Genomic DNA, 15407 nt, shown 5'->3' with positions numbered 1-15407 from the left:
GTTTTGGAGATATTAAATGATAAACAGGCCTACAGGAACATTTTAATTTTGAACTGATGACGGCCCTAGAAGAAAAGTTAAGGGATAACCAAGTTATTACAATTCATCGTGAGGGGCGGGGCATGAAATAAATTTCACAGCAATCCATCAAATAGATGTACAGACATTTCACTACAAAACAAAAATGTAAACTTTATGGTGGTGCTGGAGTAAAGTCACTGAAGTCTGTAGGATTCATCGTCTGGGGATCAATGGGGAATCAATCAAATAGTTGTCTGTGTGGTGGACCGATGGGGAATAAGGACCTTTACATATAGAGAATTAAGTAATTGATGCAAAGAATCACTTGCACAGGTGGGAATTTATTTTGCAAAGCGTGAACATTTAGGTAGGTAAGAATCCTTTTCAGAGCACTGGTGAAGATGTTTGTTTAGACTAGAGTAGGAAAATCTGACCTCCAACTCCTTCAGTGGTGAGGTGCTCTACCTTGAAGCCCCAGTGAAAGCTGCCTGTCAGGTACACATTACAGTGCAATCCCAGGAGTTGTAAAAATAGACCACAGTGCGTCTCCAACGGTCAATCCACCTGTAAATGATGTCATCTCCAAACCATTCCTCTCCTCCAAACATGTCGCTTCCACTTGATTGAGCTACTTTCAAACTCGAGGATCATTAAATAAACACACCCTCCAGTCCTTATGAGGAGCTAATGCTCAGCCAGATACGTTTTTTTAAGAGAGAATCAAGGACGCCAAGGTCAAGTAACGTCAACAGAGCCCCTGAACCACGGACAGAAACAGACGACGGCTTACATCAAAGTCTCTATCTTCGATGTTATTGACCAAGACAGACCAAACGCTCACTCCATATTAGCAGAGTCTATCCACCTCCTCCAGATGAAAAGCATTTAGTGACTAGAGAGGGAAGGCATTCCTAAAAGAGAGCAGCAACAGGGAGCTGGAAAGAATTATCCTCCACTGTGGAGCAACCATGCTCCAGGAAGAGGACAGTGTTTCTGCTTTCCTAAGGGTCTCACCCAGCTAAATATGTACATTTGTACTTAATCACTTCAAAGTTTCAAACAAAGACGACATAAATCTGAAATGCTACTTGAGAGCTGTCATCTGTGTGACACATGGGGCTTTATATGTTGAAGGAGGGAGGACGACATGGCGAGTGTTGGGCTTGTAGAGAACCACCGCCAACCTCTTTTCTATGCCAGCCTCTGTTAGCTTGGTTTTTAACTGCAGTCCTTGCTGTCAGGTCAACGAGGAACTACAAGGAGGAGGAGTTGTAGCATCTGAAACTAGCTACTGTAAATGAATCTGTGCAAACATAAAACTGCTGTCTGCTCTCTACCACATGATTCAGCTGGCATACAAACACACTAAACTCTTGAAATGAGCAGGAAAAGATTTTGGGTACAAGCAAAGAAGAAAACAATGTTTTGAATTTGTGGCCACCTCGCAGGCATCCATGACAAATCACACAAATCGAAGACCCTTTCAAACAAGAATCTTTCCAGACTTGATATCGGTCCCTGAATGCCACCTTTGTTTGGCCATTTCAACAATTAGCTGAAAAGGAGGTCTTGGATTTCACTATTTACCGCTATTTCAATGGGCCATCTGACCGGCACGGACCTTAACATTCCTCCCTGACAAGACCAACCAAGAACAATGTTTACCTTCATCAATCTTCATCTGTAACACAGCCCTTTCACAAAAAAAAGTTATATCCCAATGGCCATGTCTTCCCTACTGAGTAAGAGGCTCATATTCCACGGATTCGCTCCTCTCAGAGCTCGTTGAATCACTTATCAAATCTGTTGCTGGTGCTTCGCCACAGATAACACGGGGAGGCAACAGAAGAACAAGATGAATTCTGATAAAAAAATGCTAGGTTCACAGCAACAATAACAGGCTGTCTTCCTGATTGCTCACACCCTACAAAAACACAATCCCTCCTGAGTAGGTTTCCTGCCAGTTCACAGTCCGGCAGGCTTGGTAAAAATCAAGCCACCTGCTAATTAACACTGCAGTATTCGGACATAGAACACTTCTTTCCACTGAAATCTCTGATGACCGGACTCTGACATACTGTATTGATCATCCAGCAGATCTATGGACCGTGGAGAAAAGCTAAGATGAGCTCATGGAAATATGGAAACATCTGTATACTTAAATTATTTATTTAAAAAAACAATTTGGCAACAAATGCACCCGTCAAAGTCCAAGGTTTTTGCCAATAAAAAGTGCTCAGATACTGAAGCATACCTCATGTTTACCAGTGTTAACATGATAATGACAGGTTTGTTTTTGAGGGCAGGCGGTCAAATAAACGGGTGAGTGCATCTCAAATGAGCTGGTGGGAACCACAGACACCCCCTCCCCCCCATGTGCATTCTGATTGCCACCCACTATGACAAGCTGTGCACTGCAATTGTTCTCTTTAGGGGTTTATAGCAGTATACATGAACTATGTGCCTGCTCTATAAGCTGAAGAGGACCTGCATTTGATTGAAAGTAATTCGAGTCTTCATCACAAGCATGCAGTCATCATGTGCGACATGACAATGATTGTTTGTGTTGCATGATCAAACCAAAGTGCTTACATTTTCACAAGTGTTTAAGGATCAATAATCATATATGTTCGGATGAATAATTCTACATTGAAGACTTTGCTAAACGACTCCTACCTGGAAACTTGCTGACTCACATTAAGCAGGCTAAAGAGGACACATAACAAGCAGTGTAAACTATCTCTCACCAGTATTTAGCCAAAATGTGAAGCGTATAACCTCACACACACACACACACACACACACACACACCAGAGAGCAGTTCTAACAGTTACACATGCTTTTACTTTCCTTGTCTCTAGGTGATACAGCCTAGAGTGGATCATTGACTTTATATAAAGATGGACAACTTAACAGCTCCCCAAAAGTGAAGCCAAAACATCACAATCACCCCCTGGTGGCTGGCTGCAGTAATGTTCATAAGGTTATAACACATGCCCCCACCCACTCCATGTTAGCGGATGGGACATGGGCCAAACTAAAAAGTCAAAGTACACATCATTTACACATCAATTACACCGGTAATGGAAAAACAGTTTAAAGATGGTTTCTTTCATTTCAGCTAGTTCTTATCACGCTGATGTATGTTCAAGTGATCATTTTTCCAAATAAGCCTGGTTTAAATTAGTTATTTGATGCCATAAAAAGGGGGCTTCACATCAGGATTGACAGCTGAGCCCTGCTCCCGATTGGCCGGATATATAGGCGGGACCTCGATACCACGGCTCCAACCCTGGTCACTAGATTCCAAACCAGCACAAGATGGCAGCACCCGTAGCACCCGGGACATTTTGGCTTCATTTTTGTATAGATGGAGGAAGTAGAGACGCGTCGTCCATCTTTAAATAAAGTCTAAGGACTGGAACCACAGATCTTGTCATTGTTGATGTAAAGCCAGCACTTCAAGCAATGTACAGTATGTAGTGATGACAACAAAGATGTGGTCACACAATGTTTTTAGGCTTGCATAAGGGCATTTTTGTTAGTTTGTTTTAACAATAATAGATTTTTGATATAATAAAATATTTAATTAAAACAAATTTAAATTTTACATTTAACAAAATACACAAATCTCTGCCCAGCCTCAACTGTATTATTTTCAGAACATAAATCTAACTCAAAAGTAAATTACCACAATGAAAAGGCTATTTTAATGTTTGTGTCTGTGTGTGGTTCGGTCAGCGGCTGTACAGACACTTGCTAAATGCAACAGAGAGAATAATCAGAGGCTGAAGGACATGACAGAAACCACAAAGGGCTCAGAGGGAGGGAGGGAGCAAAGGCCTTCTACTAAAAAGAAGCCAGATGTCAAATAAACTTTTTGGCAAAGAAAATCTATAAAGAAACGTTAATTTAAGTTAAACAGGCAACACACACTCTCGATCCAAAAAGGCACAATTTGGAAAACAAAATACCAGCATAGGTTAAAAAAAAGGATCAATATTACCTTAATAGGCTTAAAAAGCAAAAGTTCTCTATTTTGGTCCTAGCAGTTCTGCTTCCTAGAAGTGTTTTAGGCTAAAAGTAATGCATTCTTGTGGGGAGACGTGATTCTGAATCTGCTCCCAGCTTGCCTTTCATCTGTTACATTGTGTTGAGTGATCAAACTCCCCAACTGGTGTGTCTGTGCTGCAGTGCATACCATTTATGTTCATGGCTGGCAACACCACAGACATCTTGGGTCGACTTCCTTTGTTGTGGTTAGTGGCGGGAAGCAGAAGATGATCCTGAGAACAAAGAAGAGAAGGTCGTCAAGAGAAAAATTCAACCAATTTGGAAGCAAATAAAGTGGTTGAATATATGCATTTGCCAGTTGTTGATCAAGATTTCAAGCTGAGTTTACAACTCTGAGGAGTAGACCTACTGAAGGACTTGCATTAACAACTATCCATGATGCAATGGTCCTTTGGTAGATTAAAAAATTCTAGCATGAGCATAATTTCCACGAGGGCCTTTCTAGTCACAATATTCTTCAAATTGAGCACTTTTTTCATGCCATGCCTCATCAGCTAAACAGTTGTACCGTTCTATTTTCAATACTGTCACCTAAAGCAGTTATTACACTTCTTAATCCACCAGAAGTCTGAGATCAAAATGGCATCAACCAGCAAAGTACTTCAGTTTCTGGAGATATTCAAATGTTTTTGGTGCGACTCATTAGACAAGAGGGGAGGTTTCAATCTGAGCACATACACATCCTCTCAGACAGAGTTGTGGTGGAGAGGAATGCTAATGTGCAAACACACATGTGACTGGCACACACACAGTAATGGCGGTGTTTCGCTGTAGGCCCACTCTGACTGTAACTCATTTAACTGAAGCAATGCTAAAATTGGTGACTGAAATCCTACATTATCTGAAAACTACAGAACACATGAACTGCACATTTTGCAGTGACAACACAACAGACAAGCAAAACAAGTAAAACAAAGCATCTCAACAAGCCCGCATACCAGAACCAATGAATGAAACCTGCATGGAGTGATACCTCCTAGAATAAACAGTGGGTTAGGGTTAGTTTGAAACGCAGGCTCTCTCTTTAATCTGAGACACTTTTCATACTTTAAAACGCTCCTTTCAGAACCATTATGCAACTGGTTTATAGGCAGAGTACTTCTGCTCCTTCGAAGTAAACTGATCTTTAAGTGTAAAATTGGTGGGGTGCCCACAAGCAAAGACTTAAGTCAGACTGGTAACTGCAGAGCAATCCCCCACGATTTGGTCTCCTTCATCTGCAAGACTGGATCTTTGTGTGGCTTTCCGACTAACAAGACACCAACTGAAAACGGGTTAACTTTATCACACTTGGCTTGCAAAACTCAGCCTGGGCAGGAGTACGGTCTGATGAGGTAAGGAAAGGGATTAAAGCAAGAAGATGAGACGGAGCAATGTGAAAGACTTGTGAGATACGAGGAGACGTACCGATGTGTGGGAAAGTCAATGAGAATGTGTCAATAAGAATAAAGATAATGTTACAAAATTTAGAGCATATGTGGGAGGTGTTTGTATGTCATTGCTATAAATAAGAGTGTGCTTCATAATCCCTAGTAAGTTTTATTAAAATGACACTAAATCAGCTAAGTATTCTTGTGTGCTTTCACTGATAGTGTGTCTTCAGATAAAGGGGTTTGGTACAATATATGGTCAATGCAAGGTCTTAGGGATAGTCTGTAAGCCACCAAAGGGAGAATAAAATGCTAAAAATTAATGAGAGGTTGGCCTTGACTGTGTCTGAAGGGTGGTAAGAGGTAGAAAAACACCAATCACATTTCTGCTCATTACAAAGGGACCGGCGAGCTTTTCAAGCTGACATAACCAGCTCCAGCTACCATGACAACAGGTGAATTTTCCTTGAACCTTATTGGATAAAGTCCACAGTGAAAGCAGCCAGTGTTTCCACCACCTCACCCCAATGCACACTTACATAAAGCAACAGGTGCTAAAACAACACAAGAAGTGAAGCAAGACCGCAAAATGACTTTTTGAATATTGTGGTCTTGTTATGTTTTCCATCACCTCACCTCATTTCACACTTAAACAAAGCCACAGGTGGTCATGTATCTGTTGAGGGGCTTAAAGTAAACTTGACCCTAAGCATGGCCTCTGAGTGAGCTACATAGTGTAGTGAATGACCTCAACTGCTGGCGAGGGCAAGAACAGGCCATGATGAAAATATTTTGCCTAGAGGGACAAAAGTGAAAATTGGTAGTGATTGGCTTTAAAATCTAAACAAATTCCAAATTTAATCCAGAGCTTTGGCAGTCTTGTAATAAGATCATACCGACTGGAACAAAAAAACAAAAGCACACCCGCTTTTGCCGACACACACACAAAAACACCCTGAAACCCAGGAAACAAAATACAGGCAAAACTGACTGAGAAAAGTTGACAAAGGTCTGTAAGAGTTAAAAAGGTCACATTGAATAACAGGCCTGCGATCTGTGTTCTGTTTTTCTCTATTGAGTGCTCCTTAAAAGTGTTTCTGACATACCAAATAATGCATCTTTGATTACTGAAACTGCCCCTGCATATTAAAATCCACGTCAGCACTTGACACATTAAAAAATTCACATCAAAAACAGCAGGCATGTAGTAAAAGGAAACAGGACTTATGATATTTTCCTTTGGTGTGAAATGAGTAAAATTAAGATGAAATGAAGATTTTCTGTGTTTCTTTGTCTTAAGTGATCTAAACTAAATATCTTTTTCCACTATTATATACTATTCTTACCAAACAGTTAATACCAATCAATTAATAGAGAAAATTGTCATTAGTTGCAGCGCAACATCAAAGTAATCAAGGCTTTCAAATAGTTTAAAAGTTGTTAGTGTTTTCAATTGTGACATGAATAATTTTTGATTAAACAAAAAAAGGTTATTATTCAGATAAACTAAAGGTTGAATTTCATTTTAAGCTCTGGTGTTTTTATGCTCTCCCTGTCATGCTAAGTGTGACCATTAGCCATTTTTCAACATGTTTTAGAATTACACTGAAAGAGTCAATATATCTGGGTGATTCATTACAAAAGCATCTTTTGTCATCAGGTCATTAAAGAATCAAACTTCATGAGTCACTATATATTATTCTGTTCAACTGTTTGATTAAAGGTTAAAATATTAGGGAATTTATTTACCCCTGTAAAGATGATTTGTTTAATTCTATGATACAAAGTTTGGATAAACAATAACAGCCTCGCTGCTCATGCAACACAAAGCAGCTGGAATTGAAGGACGGCTACTTGACCTGTAGAGGCCCTCAACTAGGGGTACACCATTGTTACCATTGTCCCTGCTGTCACCATGCCAACTCAGAGGCAAACCTTTGTGACTTGCTTGGTGACAAGAGGTCTTGATCCTTGACCACATGCTTCAAAACTCCCACCCCACTGAGTAATCCTGAGGATTTAAGGGCTTAACATCACCTACGAGCTTGGCCCAGCTCTTTGGAACAGTGATGAAGAAACACAGTTTCATTTCAGAGGACTGCAGCAGGTCATTCACGTTTGCAAGGTGTTAAATCTATAATTTCTTACTTTCTTTTGTTAGTTTTTGGTCAATTGTTGAAGTAAATGTGTGTTATTTGGCGTAGTTCAGTGAACACAGATAGAACAGGAACTTCCCATAATGATAAAATACAAACTATAATGGGTAGAACTTAAAGAATAATGTGTTTTCTTATTGTTTGGTTAGTACTCAAGAGCAAAAATATGTACGGTTGGGTCTATAAATATAAAAATATTTTTTGAAAACAAAAGGACAGCAATCCAAGAAACTAAACCAAACTAATCAAATAACTCTTTCTGAATATGTCCAGGAATAATCATATCAAGAGGGGAAATTAAAACCAGATTCAGATTCCCAAATGTGGAAAAATTGTCAAACGAATAAAGACCATGCAGATTAACAGTGACATTTGGTCATGCCTAAAAATCTAAAACATGGTCTTGATGATTGCAAATGGACCAAGGAAACTGGACTGGAGAGGGGTAGTTACACCCTTGGGTGTGAGTATTTCACCACCTTCCCGACCCTCCCCTTTTCTCCCAAATCAAATGATCATTTATGATTCATAAATTAATTTGGCGCTTTTTAAGACCAGTTTGGGAGAAGGAAATATCACCACAGACATGTGATTAGTGTTAGCAGTGAAAGCGTCCATTGAAATCTCTTCTAATTTTAGTTTATGTGATCAATTTCATGACCGTGTCAGATTTTGCCTGGAAGCCAGCGCCAGATTCTCTTCTCAAGTCAGTGTAATGGACCAGACAAGCTGAAACTTACCCTGCGGAAAGACACTACGTAGAAAGTGTCGCCACGGCGATTGATCTCATCGAAAAAGTCACTGTAGGTGTTATGAGGTGCATAGTATATCTGCAGCTCATTGCCAGGATTCCTGTTGATGAAGAATAACAGGATTGCAGAAAAATATGAGGAATGCTGAAAAATATTTTCAATATTCAGAAGCTGGGATTCAATCAATTTGGGTGTTTCACATTTTCTACTGATCAAATGCTGATAATCACAGTTTTTTGCCAGAAAAAAATATTATATTTGGCAAATTTCATGTAGATAAAATTATTTAATAGTTTTAAAATCTGATTTTTATTAAAACACTGATCTTATTCGATATGTCTGTCCATTTCACTTCAATCCAGACACAATGCTTTATTCTTTGGTGTTAGAACAAGATCATCAGAATCATCAAAAACAACATGTTACAGTCATCTAGTACTTCAACTATTAGTCAATTAATTTGTTAATCAATCAACAGAAATGTAATTTGCAACAATTTAATAAATTCACCGTCTAAGTCAGTTTTCAAGCAAAAATGCCCAAATTTAATTGGTTCCAGGTTCTCGAATATGAGACTTGGCTGCTTTCCCTTGTTTTACATTATAATAAACTGATGCTCTTTGGGTTTTGGACTGTTGGTCATACAAAAAAAAAAACATTTAATGACATCACCTTGCATTTTTCGCTATATTCTGTTATGTAACCAAAACATTAATCAAGAAAATAATCAGCAGATTAATTGATAATAATAATTAGTTGCAGCTCTACCGTGGTCTACATCTCTTTGTTTCCCAACCCACTGCTGTAACACAATGGTTCTAAGATTAATGTATACAGCAGAGAGGTCACAAACATGAGGATGAAAACCAAAAAAAAAAAAAAAAACCTTTGTGAAGGGAAATCCACAATCCCTCTGGGACCTGGGTACAAGATATCCTGCTTAAAAAGGGAATTTTTCTTGTGTATTTTCTATTTTCATTCTGGCCAATCGGCAGCCCTGCAGAGGTTAACTGCTGAAACAGATTTGTCCTGTATATGTGGACGTTTCATAGCCTTCTTAGACTTACAATAACTGAGGGGAAAAAACTGTAGGTGGCCAAAAAACTATTGACTCCATCTGTCTGATCTGAACTACCCGGTGCAGTCCAGCAGAAAAGGTTCTTACTGACGGCCAAACCTCTGCAGCTACGTATACAAGGGTCATGCTTTATAATCCCTGTATCATAAATGGGTACAATTGTTAAAAAAAAAAAAACCAACAACAAGAAAGGGAGCAAATGCCCAAAATGTGGAAATACAAGCAGAAATGTTATTTACCACTGCAATTCCATTTACAGACCCACTTTGGTCAAATACAACTATAAAACAATGAAACATACCAGTTTGTTATGTCTACAGTTGCTTTACATAATCTATTTCTGTGGCTCCTGCTGACAATAAACACTCCAGTCTGCAGCTGTAAACAGATTAAAGCTCACTGTTTTAGTTCACAACCTAGTGTTGCTCGTATTTACAATATGTTCTGCTCTCTAGCTGTCAAGAAATGCTTTATGCAGCTTTAAAAAAAAAAGAAAAAGAACTGACATGTAAAATGTGTGAATCTGACACAAACACGTTGTAACAGGCCTTTACTCACTTTTCCTCAGTAGTTTCAGAGTAATGGACGGTCACAATCTGGGCTCTTTCTGCCTCCTTATTCTCTGTTTTCTGTTAGGAAAAATGAAACGATTAGCTATAACCTCTTTATGTTCATGTGCTACATGAAAACTGTTGGAAACACTGTCTTTACACATCAATACAGGCTCCATTCAAACCATTGTGATTGGCCATCATTTCAAAACATCTATATTATTGTACGCTAACAACTATCTGCCAAACATGCAAGAGCAAGTAGAACCATTCAAATGAACAGAAACACAATTTAAAATTTACATCTTATTAATATTATCAGTCTTGTAAAGTTCCATATGTTGTAAATACTGCAAAGACGAATGAGTGTCTAAAATAGCTCAATGCAGGTGAGAAATAAACACACCTACATTTGTATTTATAGTAAAATGAAAAATGGGTATATACCAACTGGGTATAGGCCCTAGCGGATTAGAGGTACTGTGACAGATTTTGAACAAATGATGGAAAAAAAGGAGCAGGGGGCACTAATCCCACAGCTCCCCCTCTAAGTGTTGCGTTTACTTTCTCAGGGCAGCCGGATTAAACTCAGCCCAATAAAGAGAAATGAGAGGCAGAAAAAGGGATGGTGTGAGGGGAGGTGAAACAGTGGTGAAAGAGAGGCTTCGGTTTGCCAAAGACCACTTTATACTGAATGTAATGGACTAAAATACAAGTCAAGTTTAGTTTGTTTGTGAAGCTTTATTGCACACACGGACCATCATGTACATTTTTGCACAGCCCATCAGATTTTCAGGTTTTGTTTTTTCACAAAACATGCTGCTGTGACTTACCAGAATGGTCCTGGTGGGCTTGTGATTGCTATTACTCACTCGCCTGGATTTGGTCAGCTGCACTTCATGACGGTGGACCCAACCCCTCAACTCATGAGTCAACCTGCCAATCAAATTCAGTCAATTCTCTCAGGTCTCATGTGGAAGGAGAAAGGGCATCAGCTAATAAGTATGCTTGTGTGCTTTCATTGATACATGAAAGTGTTCATAACTTACTCTAAGCACTTCGTCCTGTTAACAGGAGGCTGGCAGGGGGGAGGTGGTCTGAGGAAGATAGGATCCTTCACCACCATCAGGGCCTTATCCTCAGAACTACAACACAGAAGAAAAAGGAGACAGAGGGTGATAGGAGACAAAAGTGATAACTTAACAAGGCTGGTCAGATGCTCTCAAATAAATGTAAGAGTTTCATAATAACAATCTGTTAAAAATGTTTTCCACATGTTGAGAATATGCTTTGAATGCAAAGTGAGAGCCAACATGGCCACTTGCCCTCTGACGAAGGTGAAACACCCAGAGGGGATTGAGTGAGGGGGTAAAAAAAGGAAACCCAGCATTGCTTCAATGTGGGGCCATTTACATCCCTGTTGAATTTTATTGGTTACTAATTTCTTCTATTGCTTCAAATGTTTGATACTTAACGTGCACAGGTGGCGGAGCTTCAATCCCTGAATGTATGAACGAAAATACGAAAAGTGCAGAGATTCTGAAAGGATCCATCCACATGCTGCATTAAATCCTGCTCAGAAACATGCAACAGAGAACTGAGCATCGCCCCCCTGTAGGTCACATCCAGTCTGCTCATTGACGACAGACGAAAACAACAGCCTGGGTTGTTACCATACACCACACATTATGGATTAGAAACACACTGCACTGCATGGCTTGACCTTCCTCCTCAGACATTACTGTGACTTTAATTACAACTGTTATACTTCAGTGAGTGAATGATTATGTGGCTTGAGGTGATGATGTAGACTGTCCACAGTCAGTGCCCACCTGCAGGAGGCTTCTTACCAAAACGTCTGCCTCCGACGTAATAACTCCACTGGGCCTCCCTGATCTGAGCCAACACGTCGACTACGCCTTGCGTTCCCGTCTCTAAATGTTCTGGAAACGGTTTGGCGAGACAACATGTCAGACCACAGAGGCCTGATCATAACTCTGACCGAGGGGCCCGTGTTAACCTTCCTGCACACACACATCTTCCTGTTCAGTGGGACCCCAAGATTAGGTTGCATATCTCCCCCGTCATCCTCCTCTCCGCTGTGTCACCCCTTTTGTAAAGGCTAATGTGTTCCTTCCTGCCTGCGCTGCTTTGATGCTGCCGGGAAACTTGACACTAGAGATGAATGGTTTGCATTAACTTGTAACATACCCTTCGCAGAGATCTGACATAACACAGGCTGGCGATGCCATGCAGACATTAGACACTCTGACCACCTTGCAAAACATCATTTTCAGGACATGGTGGTGCAGGTAATGTACCAAACAAGAATGTTATTTATGCAATTTACAAATGAGACTGCGGGGCCTCGATTGCATTTAGAAAAGAGAAAGAAAAATATATAACCCTTTAGAAAAATAAACTGTTACTGGCAATATAAAGCTGGATGTCAAACAAGGCCTGACCCCAATTTCCCACCTTGTTACTCAAAGCTGCCAAATAGCCAAGGGCCTGGAAGCATTTGAAAGGCAGACGTTTGGACAGAGTTGGTAACCGGCTGGTGCACATGTTTACACGTGCTATAATGAGCTGTACCAGTTCAGACTGAGCCCAGGCACAGGTGCATCCTGGTCCACGGGACACGGTATTGTGCTGTGAAAAGTGTCGGGGGAGGGGTTGAGCTCATTACCTGTCTGCAATCTCAGAGGAGCCACTACGGTGGGGATCGGGGCCCATCACGACCTCAGTTTCTGCCTCTGGGGAGAAATCCAACAGGTGTCTCCCGCTGTGCTGAGTGGAAAAAGCATCATGCTTGGAGCCACCCTGAAACAGTCTGATGAAACAGAGGACAGGTGAGGTGAGGAAAAGAGGCAGGTGAGGTAAAATCAGGACACTCAGGACGAAGCAAACAAACAGAAAAGAAGGACTGGGTACTGGAGGATTTTTATTTTTTAAGCCACAAGCAGAATCTGAACTCTGATCTAGACTGCATAACCCAAAGCATGCTGGGGCACCCGCACAAGCAAAATTACGCACACAGTCTCTTTCAACGGTATTACTACCCTGGGCGGCATTTTCATTTCAAAGGGATTGGACCTCAAAAGCGGGCATATTTTGCGTTCCAAAGGAGAGCCCAAACACAAAACACACAGATGTGAGCACAGGTACAGACACACACAGACTTCAGCTACCGTGAATTTCCCTTGAGTCGCAAAAGCAAACTCATTCATGGCTCCAAAGAACCTTTTTCATGTTTAAGCCCCAGAGAACAACTGAAAGAACACATTCCCAGCACAGAGCGCACGCAAATAATCAAAGCCAACAAGTCCGACAAGTGAATGCTCGCATCCTTGTGGAGAAAGTTATTCCCAGGAGAAAACAAACATTTTTACAACATGAGAACAGAGAATTCATCGTTACAGTTGGAGTTGGACTGTGAGCTTGAGTTTGTGGAATTACACAATCTCTCCATCTGCTAGCTGGGTGGAATCAGCTCTTTCCCCAGTGTAGTTTCACATAACTCATCTTAATTTGTCACTGTTGTTAATGTTACAAGCTGAGATCAGAAAAACGTAAACATAAACAAGTGTTTTATACTTCTTTTGTGGCCAGAAATTATTTTCTTTTTACATTTGTAAGTGGTAAATGTTTACTTTCCTCCCAACCCAGCAGGGTGTTTGCAGTCGTATTCACCCATTAGTCCTATAACAACAGAGGAACGGAACATACACACAAGAGCCACTTGGCAGAGATGAACTGTTAGTTGCTTCACCAGCTAGTTGGTTGCTTCACCAGCTAGATCCATTTCACACAGGATAAAATGTCCAGTCTGAGTGTTATCGGACTACATTATGCTGGATGTATCACAAGATTACTATGGTAGGTGATTTAGCTCAAAGCTTTAAAGAGAGACCAATCATTATTTATGGGCATGTGTTCCAACATGAACCAGTCTTAGCTAAAGTGGCAATTGTTTTTTTTTTTACATTTCAATTGTATTTTTAGGCTAATGTCAACAATGTCACTTTGTCAACTGAAAAAAAGACTGAAGTTGTTTTTTTTGTGAACATATTGGGAAATGTTCGGCACCGTTTTCAATAAATGTTTTTGTGTAATGTCTTACATGAGAGCTGTAATTGCCACAATGAGTCATGGGGCTTCCCATTTGTTTTCCTTCAGCAATGAAACTCTTGTGTATCTACAATATGCTGCAGTTACCAGTAATCTTCCTGTTTCTGAAACTGCAGAATCTGCGTCACCGGCGCTCTTTTGTTTTAAAATGAATTTAAGATTTTCGATGCTAAATCAAATTGATGTGGACATTTAAAAGACATACGGAGAGATCCATGGTCACATTATGTGTCATAAGCTCACCTCATTGGTCCGACGTTAAGCACGAGGAACACCAACAGTACCATGAGACACACAGCTCTCCTCTTGGGGGCCGTTGCATTTAGTACTGTGTTCTGCAGGGAAAAAGAAAAGGCATTGTGTTAAATTAAAAACGTTTCGGGCTGTTTTGGCAGAGCTGTGACATCCAGTCTCTCACCTCACTCAGCAGGCCCTCCAGCTGCCTCTTGAGGTTGCCATTCTCACACTTGAGCACCTCATTCTCAGACAACGCCACTTTCAGGCGGGCTTCCAGCGAGAGCAGATACTCTTTCTTCTTTTTCCGAGACATGGATGCTGATTCGCGGTTCTTTATCATGCGCTGCTGCCTCTGGGAAAACTTTGACTGGAGCGAGAAGGCAACAAAGACAGAAACACCGACACAAGAATAACATTATGACATAGGTCATTACTCATGTCAAGTCACGCTTTTCATCACAAGTGGATGTATCCACTTGACACCTATCCAAACAGGAAAGAGGTATTTTGAGAAAGCAGTGAAATGTCTTCCTTAGCAACCTGTTTGGCTGTAGATCACAGGGTGCTCTACCTGGTGTGACATCATGTTTATCTATGCTATCGAGGACATTTGGTTAAAAATGGATTTTCATTCATATGAGCAATCAAAGTGTGGGGATAAAAACAAACAAAAACACTGAGACACATGAAGCCATGTGAAACAACATAGCACAGTCAATCGTAGATCTGTATGGTATATATGCTTATCCATATTTACTGCTGTTTCCACACTAGAGAGCTAACATCTGCTCTGGATGTATGTGGTACATTGAAAAGCATTGAGGAACTCCTTACAAGAAGAAGTGTGGGAAGGCAGGAGAAGATCGAAAAGGGGGTCACTGGCTGAGTGTACAGGGGCGCCGCCATACAAGACAGGGTCAGCTTTGTGATTCTCACTGGGAGAATACCTCGGCTGCCGATGCTCCAGTTTACTTCGGTGATGTTTAAGATGTGTTGCAAGGTTAATGACACCTCTACAACAAATCACGGCTTCAACA

At 40.6% G+C, this 15407-nt stretch overlaps 1 protein-coding gene across 1 annotated transcript in view; it reads right to left on the bottom strand.

Moving 5' to 3' along the window:
* atf6 (activating transcription factor 6) overlaps nt 1–15407 on the bottom strand; it is a 33538-nt gene that overhangs the window by 5198 nt on the left and 12933 nt on the right. The window contains exons 8-15 of the mRNA XM_038716053.1: nt 14552–14737; nt 14377–14468; nt 12692–12835; nt 11052–11147; nt 10836–10938; nt 10010–10080; nt 8362–8473; nt 4223–4307 (exon numbers count right to left, since the gene is read on the bottom strand). Coding sequence (XP_038571981.1) covers nt 4223–4307; nt 8362–8473; nt 10010–10080; nt 10836–10938; nt 11052–11147; nt 12692–12835; nt 14377–14468; nt 14552–14737 — 889 coding nt within the window. The remainder of the gene's footprint in view (nt 1–4222; nt 4308–8361; nt 8474–10009; nt 10081–10835; nt 10939–11051; nt 11148–12691; nt 12836–14376; nt 14469–14551; nt 14738–15407) is intronic.

Source organism: Micropterus salmoides, unplaced genomic scaffold (genome assembly GCF_014851395.1).
Source record: "Micropterus salmoides isolate LMB-PRFRI ecotype aquatic unplaced genomic scaffold, ASM1485139v1 Ms_hic_scaffold_13, whole genome shotgun sequence".
Taxonomy (NCBI): Eukaryota; Metazoa; Chordata; class Actinopteri; order Centrarchiformes; family Centrarchidae; genus Micropterus; species Micropterus salmoides.
The sequence above is the reverse complement of the archived record's forward strand: the minus strand, read 5'-3'. Positions and strand labels throughout refer to the sequence as shown.